Source organism: Lipophrys pholis (genome assembly GCF_963383615.2).
Source record: "Lipophrys pholis genome assembly, chromosome: 3".
Taxonomy (NCBI): domain Eukaryota; kingdom Metazoa; phylum Chordata; class Actinopteri; order Blenniiformes; family Blenniidae; genus Lipophrys; species Lipophrys pholis.
In genome coordinates this window covers 14466529-14480956 of record NC_137627.1, presented here as the reverse complement: position 1 = coordinate 14480956, position 14428 = coordinate 14466529, and the positions used below count along the sequence as shown (strand labels likewise).

The window sequence follows — 14428 nt, the reverse complement described above, 5'->3', positions numbered from 1 at the left end:
TGATTTTCAGTGTCTCTGAGACCCTAAACATTATTTATCATGTCGCGTTTTCAAAAGTCTCTTCAGAGAAATATTGTATAATTCCCACATGTTTCGGGAGAAAAATATTTTCAAAATCAAATGTTTAAAATGGCAAAATCATGTAATCATTTTACATTATTCTATATCCGTCCTCTATCATATTTATATTGCCAGAAATGACAACCAGTCGGACATCGTGTCATAAGGAAAGTGTGGAAGCATGGGTTCATGCATTTGTGGGCTTTAAGATTCTTAAAACGGAAACAAAACCAAACAACACAAAATAACACATTTTGAGCTTTACCAAGATTTCGTACTAATACATGCAGGGCCAATGAAAACTTTAAAAGGTTGTAATATAGCTTTGCCTGGACCTCTGGTATAACAATAATTACCTTTAAGTTCCGATTGCATCTCAAAATTCTACTTATTCTTCACATTAGCACAAAGTTAGAATCTGCGTTCTTCTGCAGGGACCAGAGTTATTGATCTCAGCGTGACGGTGCAAATTCAACAATCTAGCAGTGACCTGAGGGCCTAAAACAGAAGCGATTAATGATAACAGCCAGGAGAAAAAGAAATAAAATTGGTAAATGCACTTTTATTACAATCCATCAGTGCTTATTGCTCCAAATGGAAAGTGAAATGGGGCAAACAGCAAAGTAATACAGTGATACTTTCAGACCAAATCACAGTAAAAAAGAGCCTCAATATGTACAATATATTTATGTACAAAAAAGCTATTTTACACGCACGTATGAAAACAAAATCATACACCTTTGACAAACTGCAATATGACAGAGACTATACAGGCAACATTTTTCAGATGGGGTACGAGCCTTCAGTTCAGGAATATGCACTCTTTTTTTGACAAGTTTATCAACTTTGTTTTAAGTGAAATGTATCTGTCCTTCTTTTCTCCATGTTTATAATATACATTCTGTTAATCCCTCTCTCTCAGACACACGCACATGATCGCACGCACACACACACATATACACCAACACAGAAATACACCAAGTAGGCATCTATTCTTTTTTCTCTCTCTGCCTGTCAGAGTTCAGTCTGAAAAGGAAACGGAAGTCTGAGCATCAGTTCGACGTCAGACGGCATCATGGAGCAGGAAACATGTTGAAAGATCTTCACTTTATGCCTCCTGACAGGATTTCAGGCACTCCAAGGCAAGTTTTTTTTATATCTCCAGATATCTGATCAGTCTCTCAGTCACACAACATTCACCTGCTGCTGCTTATACACGACAGCAGAGTGTGACCTTTGACCTTGTTGTGTAGCAGCTTTTCCTCCCCAGACAACATTTGAGCACCCAAAGGTCAAAGAGTCGTCTTCTTTGCACAACCACAACTTTGACGCAGTGCAAGTAACTGGAGACGTGGTCCTGTCAGCAAAAGGATGCCGAGGACGCAAAGTGAAATATTGAAGAGCCCTTCAGAGGCTCAGAGGTTCAGGGCAGGGTTCAGACCTCCAGCTCCTGGTTGTCTGTGTGTTGGAAGCGGTTCAGCTTCTCCCTCTCCCGGTTTGAAATGTCCAGTTTGGGGGCATGGGCTGGCTTCAGTGCTGGTGAAGGGTGCGAAGGAGCCGGGGAAGGTGGCAGGGTCAGTTCAATCTCCTCGTGGCAACGTGAGACCGGGGCCGGGGCGGGAGAGTGCGTGAGAGGGGTGGTGGGTGGCAGGAGAGGCATGGGGCGGTCCACGTTCCTGATGAGGTTGACAAACTCCCGCTGATTGTTGATGCCTTCTTCTTGCGGGACTGCCTGCTGCTTTTTCCGCTTCCGGTGGAAGTGGGAGAGGACGAAGGCGCAGGCAGCACATCCACAGACAGTCAACAAGGCCAAGATGCCCACCAGAATCATGTAGAAGCTGACACCCCCATGTGTGGCATCTGACATGGCACCTTGTAGTGAAGAGCCAGAGGTTACAAAGATTTTATCATTTTTGTGAAAGAAAACAAAAACGAGAATATAGGCGAATCTTACCTGGACAGTGTTGACCAATGCAAGGATTCTTAAGGCTCATGCACTCGTTACCATAGTAACCTTCAGGACAAGCACAAATGTATCTGCCCTCAGTGATGTGACATTGTACCCCCTGCTGGCAAGGATTGGGATCACACAAGTCCAGAGTTACCTGAAATAGTAGAAAGTAAAAAGTTTGAAATTTCTTCTCTTCAGCACCAACTTTTAAACCAAGAATTATCATTACAATGGATTTAATCTGCTTTCCAAAACTACAGGTGCAGTAGAGGTTTATTTCCACTACAGCTTCATCCTAAACACAAGTCAGGATTCAGGAGACAAGCAAGAAAAAAGGGAAATGTGGAAATACTGTATGGTCTGTTGCAAACTCTGTCATAAATGTTGCTGTTCCATAATTAAAAATATCCATTTTTAATCGCCAGAGAGGTTTGAATGTTACTACATGTGCGATCAAAAAATAATACTTTTGAAAATTGTTTGTCAGTTATTTGTACACTCATTTTATATGTCATTAATCTAACATAGAAGGCTTTCCAACCTCACAGAAGACTCCTGAGAATCCAACAGGACAACTGCAGGTGGGCGTCCGTCCATCTGTTTCCGCGCACTGTCCCCCGTGCAGACATGGAGCACTGTCACAAGAACTCAGACGATTTTGGCAATACTTTCCCGAGAACCCAGAAGGACACAAGCATCTGGATCCAGACAACTGGTCCTACAAAAAAAGACCTTTTGTATGTAATCTACAGTATTTGTATGCAGTTATCATGATGTGAAGTGCAGGAAAATCACAGCTTCAAATAACATCCTACATTTGACTCTGACAATATTTCTTGCATATGTTGTTACTTTACTTAATAAAAAATAAATAAATACCCTTCGTATTTCATACAAGACTCAAACATTAATCTCCCAGATAAATGGCTTGGCTGTAGCTCCAGCTTGCACCTTTACTTGTGTTTCCTTGACCTCTGCCTCTCTACATAGCTTCTGTCATATCGACAGTGTCCACTAGAAGGCACCCTAAATCCTTTCTTCTGGCTCTAGTTAGGTGCAGTTCAGCCATATTACCTCATATTTATGTGATTAATGAAAACTAACAGAGGCCGTTCAGCTGAATACATTATTTTCTCCTTTGAGAATAATTGGACTAATTACTAATAACTATTTAAGATAAAGGCTGCATTATTAAATAATGTATCACATGCTAAAGGATTGATAAAAATCAAAGTGATTATTGTTTAATTCAAATGATTTTTCAAATTTTTGTTAGCAAATAGTGGGAAGATAGAAATAAAGTACAATAACGACAAAGTGAAGTAAGGATGATGAAGCAGCTTGGATATGCAGTGACTGCAGGCCAATGAGAACAACAGAGGAATGCAGCACAGCCTGGAGTCTCACCTCACAAAATCCACCGTTCACACACAAACCCTGACAGCTGCTGTTCCCTAGAATCAGAGAGAGATCAGAAACAATAAGTAAATCTGTCACACCAAGACGGGATTTCTATTACGTCCATGAATCTGCAAACAACAATCAAAAAAGTGAAAACAGAACAGAGTGACATGCAACATTGGTCATGATCGAGTTTTAAATCAGATTGCACCTTTTTACAGCAGTCTGTCAGCACAAAGTAACAACGGAGCGTCACACACTCCTGTTAGTTAGTGTTACATTAATGCCGTATTTCACCTCACCTCTTTGAAAGATGAGTGACGGAACTGGAGTTGCTGTAAAGTGATATCTCGCCTACACAAACTGCGAAAACGGGGCTCCGGGGAAACTGAGCACTATCACATCTCGTTGCTTCCATCAAACAGTCTTCTTTGTTTCTGTTCCTTTTATTTCTGATACTTTTGTACTTACTGATGTCACAGTTTGGCCCCGTCCATCCAGGAAGGCAGTCACACAGGTATCCTCCGATCAGGTTGCGACAAGAGCGGGCGTGGACACATATACTCATTTCACACTCGTTGGTGTCTAAAGAAACAAAAAAACAAACGCAACGACTGATGTAAGACAAATGACATTTTATCTTTGATGCATTCTACAGAGTTAGTTATCAACTGAGTATATAAACCATATATACGAGAATATTTTCTCACATTTTCACTGTGAGAATTTTTAACCCACACAACCTTCTTTAGGTTGATCACATAACACGTATGTCACATTAGACACAAAATAAGAGACAAAGAAACAAACAAACGTTGAAATTTAATCTATGGTGCAGTTGACAAAGCAATGGAAGTTTATTTTACGAGAGTAAACTGATCCTTTAGTTTTATTATTTAAAATATTTTTTACTTGACTTGAACTTGGGGAAATGTATTAGTCTAAAATAAAATATTTTAAACTTATTTTTGTTTGGTGGTTCAAATCATCTATTTTCTATACAGTTTTATCCAACTTGGAGTCACATGGAGTAGATCTATGGGCAAGAGTGCTCGCCACCATCGTGCAGCGAACCAAGACATCCAAATGGTAATTCAGGCTGAACAGCACGAGAACATAGAATCCACACAGAGAAGTGTTTATCTGTCCTGGTTTTGGAGTTGTACAAAAAAACAGGAGGCCAATCAAAATATGAAGATAATCTTCATAAACTAGATAAACTAGCAATTACTTCAGGACTAACTAAATACGGCACTGAAATGAGACAAAATTCACCGTAAATGCGTTCGTCTGAGAGAGCCTCATCCCAAAAACCATTGAATCTCATCACACAAGCCTCCCATTGAGCTCAGGCGATGTTTAATCCACAGGATAAACAAAACTAAATTCATTTTCAGCTGTCAGTCATGAACTGGAGAATCGCTTGGCAGAAACTGGATAGATGAACACCCACACAAACAACATTGGGCTTCTTCTTATATTGTTTGGTTTCTTTGTTGATGCACATCACATTGAAAAAAAAAAAGGAAAAAAAATCACACCTTTCAGCATCTTCCAGCATTCTGCTTGTTTTTGCACACGTCCCCCATGTCGCGCCACTGTTTCTGTTAAGTCTGTTCTCGCTCGCTGTGCTACTGAGTGTAAAAGCCTGAAACCCCAGAGGGCTCAGAGGATTAGAAAGAAACGCTAAATGATAAAATGGGAAGTAGCCAGTCAGTTATAGGTAATCTAAACCATCCGAACCTCTTACTACTGACAGGAGTCCCGTGTGTGCGTGGGCGCACATGCGGGCGTGTGTGTGTGAGAAGAGCCTGGGGATCCAGGGTGTTGGAGCTAAAAGTGAGGACAGAAATCATCTAATAAAGAGTGAAACTGATAGAGAGTTCAATTGACTTTCACTATTTGAGGTACTGCCTATCGGCTTGTGCCATGAGGAGTTTTACCACTCTACCTTGAAGACTGCGTGTGTGTGTGTGTTATAGTGTGACCTGACCTGTGATGTGAAGCTACGGGGGATTATCAAGTGTCAGGGTGACATATCACTGTAGCACCGAGGAATAGGAGAAACTGTCATCCTGAAATATGTCTCACTTTTCACTTCATAACCCCAAAGCGTCTCTACGTGGCGAGTGGGAGCGTGCATCCATGCGCCACGTGTGTATGTGTGTTTAACCTGATGCTATACAGTATTCCCTGTGCTATACCATCCAACACAACAGCCCTCTGGGAAAACACTTGTCAATATGAGCGAATGCAGTGCAAAAGGAGATGACGGTGACTATAGAGAATACTGATTCACAGTCATGGCAGGCTGGTGGGAGAATTAACATGCTGCTGGCTTTTTCCGGCTCTTTAATTTCTGCTTTAAATGCACCTTTAGCTTCAAATGCATAATCACATATCACCCTCTGAAACTAGGGTGTGTGGCTTTAGAACCCAGGATGATATTGCAGCTCGGACAGATTTTAATTTGAAAAAAGTAAAGAATTAAAAACACCGTAAATGGATTCCGTGGAAGTTCATAAATTGATCGTCTATTTAACTGAAGAGTGCGTAAACAACTTTGGGATCATGAAAAATGTACATAATCAATCCTCCCATTATGGTAAAGATTTGAAGTCAGACATTAAACAACTCAAATAAAATCACTAGACACAAACATTTGTGTTGGTCATCTCTGTGAGTAAGATCTGAATTCAATATCTCATTGATTAGTTGAGCAGTACAAATGCTGTGTTGCAGATTAAGTGATTAGTGTAAAGGGTGAAAAACTCACAGAATACCTCAGTGCTGTTTCACTGCTGATACCAGCTGAACTTCTGCTTTTAAAGTAAGTTCTTTGAAATTTAGCTTTAGCGTTTTCTAATACAAAAACACAATTTTTCAGTTAAATTACTGCTTAATGTGGTGTTTTCCTAGTTTTCACAGCATCATCTTCTTTTCTCTTGAAAGCAGACTAATTCCTCATTGGTGCCACCGGTAATAACTATAGATAATATGTACAAAAGTGATTGTCACAACAGATTGGTTTATGTGTTTAAGCTATTCTAACAGAAGCCCAGTGGAAAAAATAAGCTATTAGCGGAAATGACAATATTTGTTTAGTATTGCAGGTGCTAAGCACATGATGTATTACTCAAGCTCAAATTGACTTCAATAAATAACTTAATACATCTCTTCTGTAATAATGCAGACTAATAACAGCCAGTCAAATTAATAAAATCAGTGAAGTGTCTGGCAACTGTGAATAATAAAACAATGCACAATGAGTCAAATCTTGTAAACAATAGTTGAAATGATTTAAGTTCTTCTTGTTAGGAAAAGCATATTATCACTATGTTCATTGAAACACATGCAAATTTCCATTTTCAAATCTAGTTTTCCACTTTATTTACAAATTTATTTAATGTTTATTACACATTTCAGCAGTGTCAACTTTTTTTTACATTCACCTACTGTATTTGCACACACAGTGCTTAACAGAGTAACAGCATGGTTACTTTAAGGTTCTTCCAAAGTCATTTTTGACACTTGGTTTCAAAAATGGACTTGATGAGTTGTGAATCTTTTTTATTTGCATGTTGTATGCACCTCCCAATGCCTCGGCTGAAAAGTCAAAGCTGGTTTGACATTTTGAAAATTCAAAATGTAAATATAATTGGAGTAATTCAAGTTAAAATCACTTCCTCCTTGGAAAGCAATCAGGGGATCACAACTGTTTGCACTTCAGCGTATTTCTTCTCTAACTAAGTTGATAAAATACAAACTTGCCGCCTGCAGCCCACGATGGTATGGGATTACTGTTACCAAACTCAGAAGGTACAAATCTTTGGATCACTTTAGTAAAACAACTACTTTACAAATACTTCATTTAGGACTCTATCAAAACCTTCACTAGGAATAATGATGTTATATTGTTAAATTGTATTTACAATAAATACAAATATCCTATACATAAATAAAGATCAAGATTCATTAATGAATCTAAATGTTTTAGAATAATATTGAAATTAACTAATAAATTGAATTGCTTGACGGCAGTAATACATATAGAACACGTTTGGTTAAATGAGGTACTGACCCAGCTGGCAAGTCCTGCCGGTCCATCCAGGCGGGCAGAGACACCGATAACCTCCTGGAGCCTCCTGACACGTCGCTCCACGACCACAAGGGCTGCGATCACACTGCCTGACCGCTGCGGGGGGGGCAAACAGAAAGCATTGTTCATGAACTAGTGGTCTGTGTAAAGTGTGTGTGTGTGAATTCTTGTTTGTGGTGTGTTATATGTGATGCAACCATGTGGACATGAGCGATCTGGTATGAGGATGATCTTGGCGGTCGGTGTTTTTATTTTTCTTTCTGCTGCTTTGGTTTCTGTGCAAACAGCGATAAATACAATCATCTGCTGCATGTACATGGCTGACACCTCAAGGCTTTCTCACGGGGGAGGGAGAGGGGGTCTGAGAGTGGATTCAAATGAGGAAAAGGGTGATGAGTGAAGACGAAGACAGGCTGGAAAGAAAAAAAAATCAGGCCTGGTACCATCCATCCATGGAAGGATTAAAATCAGATAAAGAAATAAGCAAAACCAGCACGCAGACACGAAGAGAGGTTCACAATCTAGGCGTTAACCGTGCATAACTTCCTATTAGACATGGCATATTTGTACAGTAGTGGCATCTAGAATATTCCCATGCATGCCTCTGCGGTACACATCTCTCAGTGAAGAGCTCTCAGTCTCTCTCATAACCTTTTTTCATTTACCTAACCCGGCAGAACGACCACTCTCCATCTTCCTGACCTGAACTCCAACCCTGAGCAATAATAACCCGCCGAGCTGGCCGCACTTCTCCCAGAACGAGCCGAAGAACCAATAACAAACAAAGAATTCTTTAATTAATATGAGTTATATATATATATATATATATATATTTAGTCTGAATACGGCGCTGCGTTGTGATTTTGCTTGTCATTCCGTGGAAGTTTGACAATCTTCTCACAGTGTATTCCCTAGAGAGCCCTCCCCACCTCACAACACACACAGAGATAAACTGCCTCCGTGACTGTTAATCAAGCAGGCAACAAACAACACAAGGAAAAATAAACAATGTTTTTATTCCCGTGTTTGTCCATCTCCTCTTCCTCTGCCTCTCTCTCTGAGATGTAAAATGCTCTTGGTTCAAGTGTTTACATGCCAGCGCCTGACCTGCAGCTCTGTTTTTCCTGATTGAGGTGAAAAGAGAGGATGTGGAATGCCACTTGTTTACACACACAGTTCTGACAGACCCTATCTTCTGAGATTTCAATCTCAGCTGCCGCCACTCTCAACATCTGAAATCTACTCTTTGAATAAGTATTACACAGACCGGCAGATCCACTCAAGACCGACTGGAGCCACTTTCAAATCATGTAAGTAGGAGGATATCAGAGGTTGTGAATATTGTAGTGAGTCAACGAGAGAACGTGTATGCAAAGAGCAAGATTCAGGAAGAAACTGGGAAATAAAACTGAATATATATTCAGACTTGCTGGATTTATTTAGATTTTGTGAGCTGTAAATACATAAAAAAAAAAAATCAAGTTAAATTCTCCAAGACAACTAAGTTTTTCATTATTATTTCATATATCATTTGTCACTATGGTACTATTATGTGACATCATACTGCAAAAGTCACAAGGATTAAAATGATTAGTATAAGGGTGCAAAGCTCTATTTCTCTGCTGAATTTTCTACACATAATAAATGATCTCCCGCTTATGATAATGAGTATTATGCATTCCAGCCAATGTGAATTGTATTACAATAGAAATATAAAAGGAAGAATGTCAAAAAAAAAAATCCCAAAAGTTTTGCATTCAGACTTGATAGACTTCTGGAGGTTTTTAATCTCATCCTAAAGGTAAACTTTACTGCTCTCGCATTTAAAAGTCATTTCACTCGTCATTAAACACTCTCCTCAGCCTGTGAGAAAAAAAAAAGAAACTATATTGTCTTCTGTGGTTGTGGAGGAATAAAACACCACAATGACATTACCAGAGATAGCCTGCATTACAGGACTGAAATCATGGAAATTATATGATCCAGCAATTTTGTGCTTGACTGCAATCAAACGTGAAGATATCTCAATTGCTGAAGCTTCAAATTCTGACATTGAAATATATTTGCTTTGCTATGCACTGACATTACATCTTTAGCTCTGTCAATTGTCATCACTTTTAATTGTCTATCTTAATTTAGAAAAGCAGAAAATGGGCACAAATCCACACATGTGAATAAAGTCTGTTCTTACAGAGAACCCTCGAATGTGTGAATTTCCATAGAATCTGGAACGCAGTTATTGTACTTTGTGAAAGTAAACACTGTGACAGCAGTTGCCTTTTTTGTGAGTCAGCAACCGACTCATCACAAACATCTGTTTTGTATTTTGGTCGTACTTCTTTCATGGTTTTTTTTCCTTTTTTTTTTAATTCCATGGCAGGAATATTGTGGTAGGAACACATAAGTGTTTTCTTTGTCTTTCACTTAAACAGTACTGCTCAGTCGATAAATGTACCCGCCTCATCTCGAGTTATATCCGGATTCAAGAAAAAAGTAGTAAAACAGCTGGAGAGTGGCAATAAACTCCTAATTCAGAGCCATTTAAGATTAAAGAGTGCCATCCTTTCTTTACTTTAACTCAATTGAGTTGATCAAAGATGCTCTACTTTTTGATTTGTCCTGGGTATAAAGACATAGTGCATTCCCACAGTACACACACACACACACACACACACACACACACACACACACACACACACACACACACACACACACACACACACACACACACACACACACACACACACACACACACACACACACACACACACACACACACACACACACACACACACACACACACACACACACACACACACACACACACACACAGGAGGAGACAGATTGCTGATTGTTGTCCGCGCTAATCTAACTTCCCCTGTCACATTGATCAGAGTCACTCGCAGGCTTTTACCCAATAACATTGAATCAAAGACAATCCTGCAGATCAGACTATGCGATGTGTGCTGCATTGACAATCACCATCTGCGCAGGTGAGTCCCGTCCAGCCTTCGGTGCAGAGGCAGCTGAAGCCTGTCGGGTCCTCCACACATGTAGCCCCGTTCACACATGGAGACGACAAACACGCATGTTCCACTGATGAGAGGAGAGGGGCAGAGGAGGCGGGGATCATGGAGATGAGACCGCAAAACAATGAGGTGGTGAAATATGACAGACATAACTTTGATGAAACCTGAGGGTGGCTGTTCCTTCTAATGACTGGAGAGGACCGTTAAGCTTTCACTTCCTGTGTGGTTGTTCATTTTGAAAAGAAAGGGTTTCATTTAAGTTTGAAACAATGTGAATAAATCTATTTGTAGCATTGTTTTCTCGGCCCTTCCTGTGGGCTTCTATGACTTTACATTTTCATTTTGTTGAGTCAGGTTTGTTTTTTTTATGTGGTAGACGACTGGCTTTGCACCACTCCAGCTCAAACATGCTTCGTCTCACACCAAGAAGTAATGTTTAGCTAAATGGCCAAATTACTTATGCTTTTCACATTAATAGATATTATTGTTAACAACTAACTGTTAGGTGGTTAAAACACAACTTTTAGACGTTTTTCACTTGATAAATCTAGTGAGTCTTTGTATGTAGTTTGTAACTGTTGTCTCTTTTACACCGATAGTCAGCACTGCATTACATTTTTAACTTGTCTCCATTGCATCAGTCCCCCAAATATTTCCTTCTGTGCCCTTATTGTGAAGCACTCTGGCGCCCCCCACCAGGAGACGCTGGCCAAACACTTGTAAAACCACAGCTGTATGAAAACAAAGTTTTTGGGATGACGAAGACTCACTCACCAATGTCACAGGTGCGTCCCCGGAAGCCTTCCTGACACTCACACTGATATTCATTTGGCTCTGTGTTGGTGCAGGTCCCTCCGTTCTGACAGGGCTGGTGGGTACCGCAGTAGTTCAGGTCTAAAACAACAAGAAGTAAACTTAACACAAAAAGAGTGGCTGAAAACACAGAAATTGGGAAAATGATGGATCTAGGGTAAAAAAAAGAGCGAACTCACGCACACACACACACACACACACGAGCACACATACACACACACGCATGAGCACACACACACACACACACACACACACACACACACACACACACACACACACACACACACACACACACACACACACACACACACACACACACACACACACACACACACACACACACACACACACACACACACACACACACACACACACACACACACACACAAGCTGACTGTGCAGGAGGCCAGTAGCTGCAGGGACTCTTGTCTCCGGTGTAAAAGGCTGATTACAGCTTTTCTAATCATCTCCTGTGTATTCACAGTCTCTTTGTCTCACTGCAGCTTCTTACAGAGCCTTTTTGAATGCAGAGAAACGGCTTAGGACCCCACCTAGCTAAAAGCACCCAGCCAAGCCCCGCTCACATTCGCATTACCCAAGGCTATCACCTTTCCTCTGCACAATACATCGTCCCATGGGCAATCGTTCAGCTCAAAAATCCCAGCTCCCACACTGGGGCAAAGTTGGGAGGTGGAAAGTGGGATAATACGATGGGGAAAACTTATATAAATTATTTCAATGTTATACATAAGAAAGAAAGGTGACAAATGGACAATTAAAAATGTTGAAAAGAACTTGTACAGTTTAAAATTATTGAGTAGGGGGATACAGTGTTTTGTTTGTATTAAAACACAAAATGTCATTTGAAATTCAGATTAAAAACAAATAAATCAGGAGGGGACTATTGACCTCATGTGAGCTAAAATGCTCAACTAAAGTGCTCTACGGGGCTGATGGCCCCGGCAATGCCCAGGTCTGAAAAATTGTGTTATCCAGGGTAATTATACTGTGATAATTACACTGAATAATACACTGTAATATTCAGCTCTGTTATTGTCTCTATAGGGTTGTTGTTCTGATGGTTGAGTGATAAAAGCATTTAATGTGAAAAGGGTTGTGAACACTCAACATTTCTTTTGTTTTCACTGAAATCAGTATGTAAATATTTTCTTGTTATATATTTAGGTAAAGCAAGGACACATTTTGGAAAAGTGGATGTGCTTGATGTTGACTTTGGACATACATTATGTATTCAACAATAAAAGTGAGTCATGCGTGACTTTTACAGCCAGTTCAGGATACATTGTACACACAAGTTAAGTTTTGTACAGTACAAAAGAATCTAAAGGGGAGGAACCTTTCACTAACTCATGACGGAAATGTTTTTTTTCTACTTCTTCATTTCTTATACAGAAATATAAAAGATCAGTGGTCGGACCTTTGTCGCACAGCAGTCCTCCCCAGTTTATGTCGCACACACACCGCCAGGGCTCAGTGCAGCTGCCGTACACACACCCAGGAAACGTCACACACTGGTCACACAGCGGCCCCTTCCAACCATAGTGACACCTACAGAGACACAACAGGAGCAGAAAGGCAGCTTATGATTATGATATTAACACATATTATAAATTAACAACATTTAATTAATGTGTTGTTTTAGAGCAACAATTTTTGTATGTTTGAAATATTGTCTGGAGCAGGAATTTATTTTTAAGAAATACAAAGCAAGATGGTCAAATGTGTAATTTGCCTAACCTGCCTGCTACCAGCTCATCTGATCTTATCTTAAACTGAATTTTCATGTCACCTGGATTTTAAATTCTAATGAAAACGTATATCTGGGTGGAGATTTGCATATGCTGATCCACACATACACACAAAATAAATGCATAAGTTTATAGTTTTACAACTCGTCTTAGAACTTTGGACCCTTCAGCTTCCACAACGATAAAAATACAACAATTTACCTACATTGTATTTTGACATCTGACAAATGACAGATAAGTATTATTAATGAATGAAAGAAGAATGTGTAGGTGCATCAATTCATAGCTTCTAATTCAAAATACTACTCTGCTTCCTTTCATTTCGTGTATGGTTTCCTACATGTTTGACTTACTTGCAATCTCCGGGCACCGTACAGGAGCCGTGTACCTGATGACACCCCTGCCGACACACAGCTGCAGAGACACAGAGGAAACCGAGTCAATTAGAAACTGAAAAGAACAACAGTGAACGTTTCACATCTATGTCTTTTGTTTAAGTTTTACACCGCAGAGGTTTCCTGATGCAACCGGAGCAATTTTGGATTAACGGCTTTGTACCTGTGATGAAAAGTGTACACAAACAGAAAAATTCCCACGGGATGATTTTACTTCATTTGGATGTACTTTAACATATGTATAATTGGAGTATATATTTAGATGTTATCCACTGTTATTGTTTGTAAAGTGAATATAGAATTTGTGCTCAATTTTAAAGCATTAACTTAACACTCATAGAGAGCTTCATAAAGTACACACACACACACACACACACACACACACACACACACACACACACACACACACACACACACACACACACACACACACACACACACACACACACACACACACACACACACACACACACACACACACACACACACACACACACACACACACACACTCACTCCAAAACCAGAGTAGCTGCAGTGAGCACACTCACACAGGTAGAACGTTCAAACTCCACACAGAAACACAGAAAGATCTGACAGGTATTCAAACCCACAACATTCTTGCTTTGAGGTGACCACTGCTCCGCCATGCGGCCCATGATAATGGCTACAGGTCTAAGTACATCAAGTTGCCGCCATGTGACTGTCCATTTGTACTGTTGGGATTCAAGGAGCCAGGTGTACATCAAAATAAATAAAATGCCATCAAACAATGATATGGTTATGATGAAGTGCGAGCTGCACAGTGGTGAAGTGGTAAGTACTCCCACCTCACAGTGAGACGATCCTCCATTTGAATCGGATTGGGGCCTCTCTATGTGGAGTTTGCGTATATTGGGTTCCCCTGGGCACCT

General features: G+C 40.1%; 1 protein-coding gene across 1 annotated transcript in view; it reads right to left on the bottom strand.

Annotated features, from left to right (window-relative positions):
• Positions 1 to 603: 603 nt before the first annotated feature.
• The window catches only part of LOC308107949 (uncharacterized protein), a 56027-nt gene continuing 42202 nt past the window's right edge, over positions 604 to 14428 (bottom strand). Inside the window, exons 5-14 of the mRNA XM_080460560.1 lie at positions 13476 to 13536; positions 12792 to 12922; positions 11315 to 11434; positions 10494 to 10607; positions 7494 to 7607; positions 3884 to 3997; positions 3419 to 3465; positions 2553 to 2729; positions 2015 to 2165; positions 604 to 1932 (exon numbers count right to left, since the gene is read on the bottom strand). Of these exons, the coding sequence (XP_080316686.1) occupies positions 1496 to 1932; positions 2015 to 2165; positions 2553 to 2729; positions 3419 to 3465; positions 3884 to 3997; positions 7494 to 7607; positions 10494 to 10607; positions 11315 to 11434; positions 12792 to 12922; positions 13476 to 13536 (1466 nt within the window). The 3' untranslated portion in view covers positions 604 to 1495. The remainder of the gene's footprint in view (positions 1933 to 2014; positions 2166 to 2552; positions 2730 to 3418; positions 3466 to 3883; positions 3998 to 7493; positions 7608 to 10493; positions 10608 to 11314; positions 11435 to 12791; positions 12923 to 13475; positions 13537 to 14428) is intronic.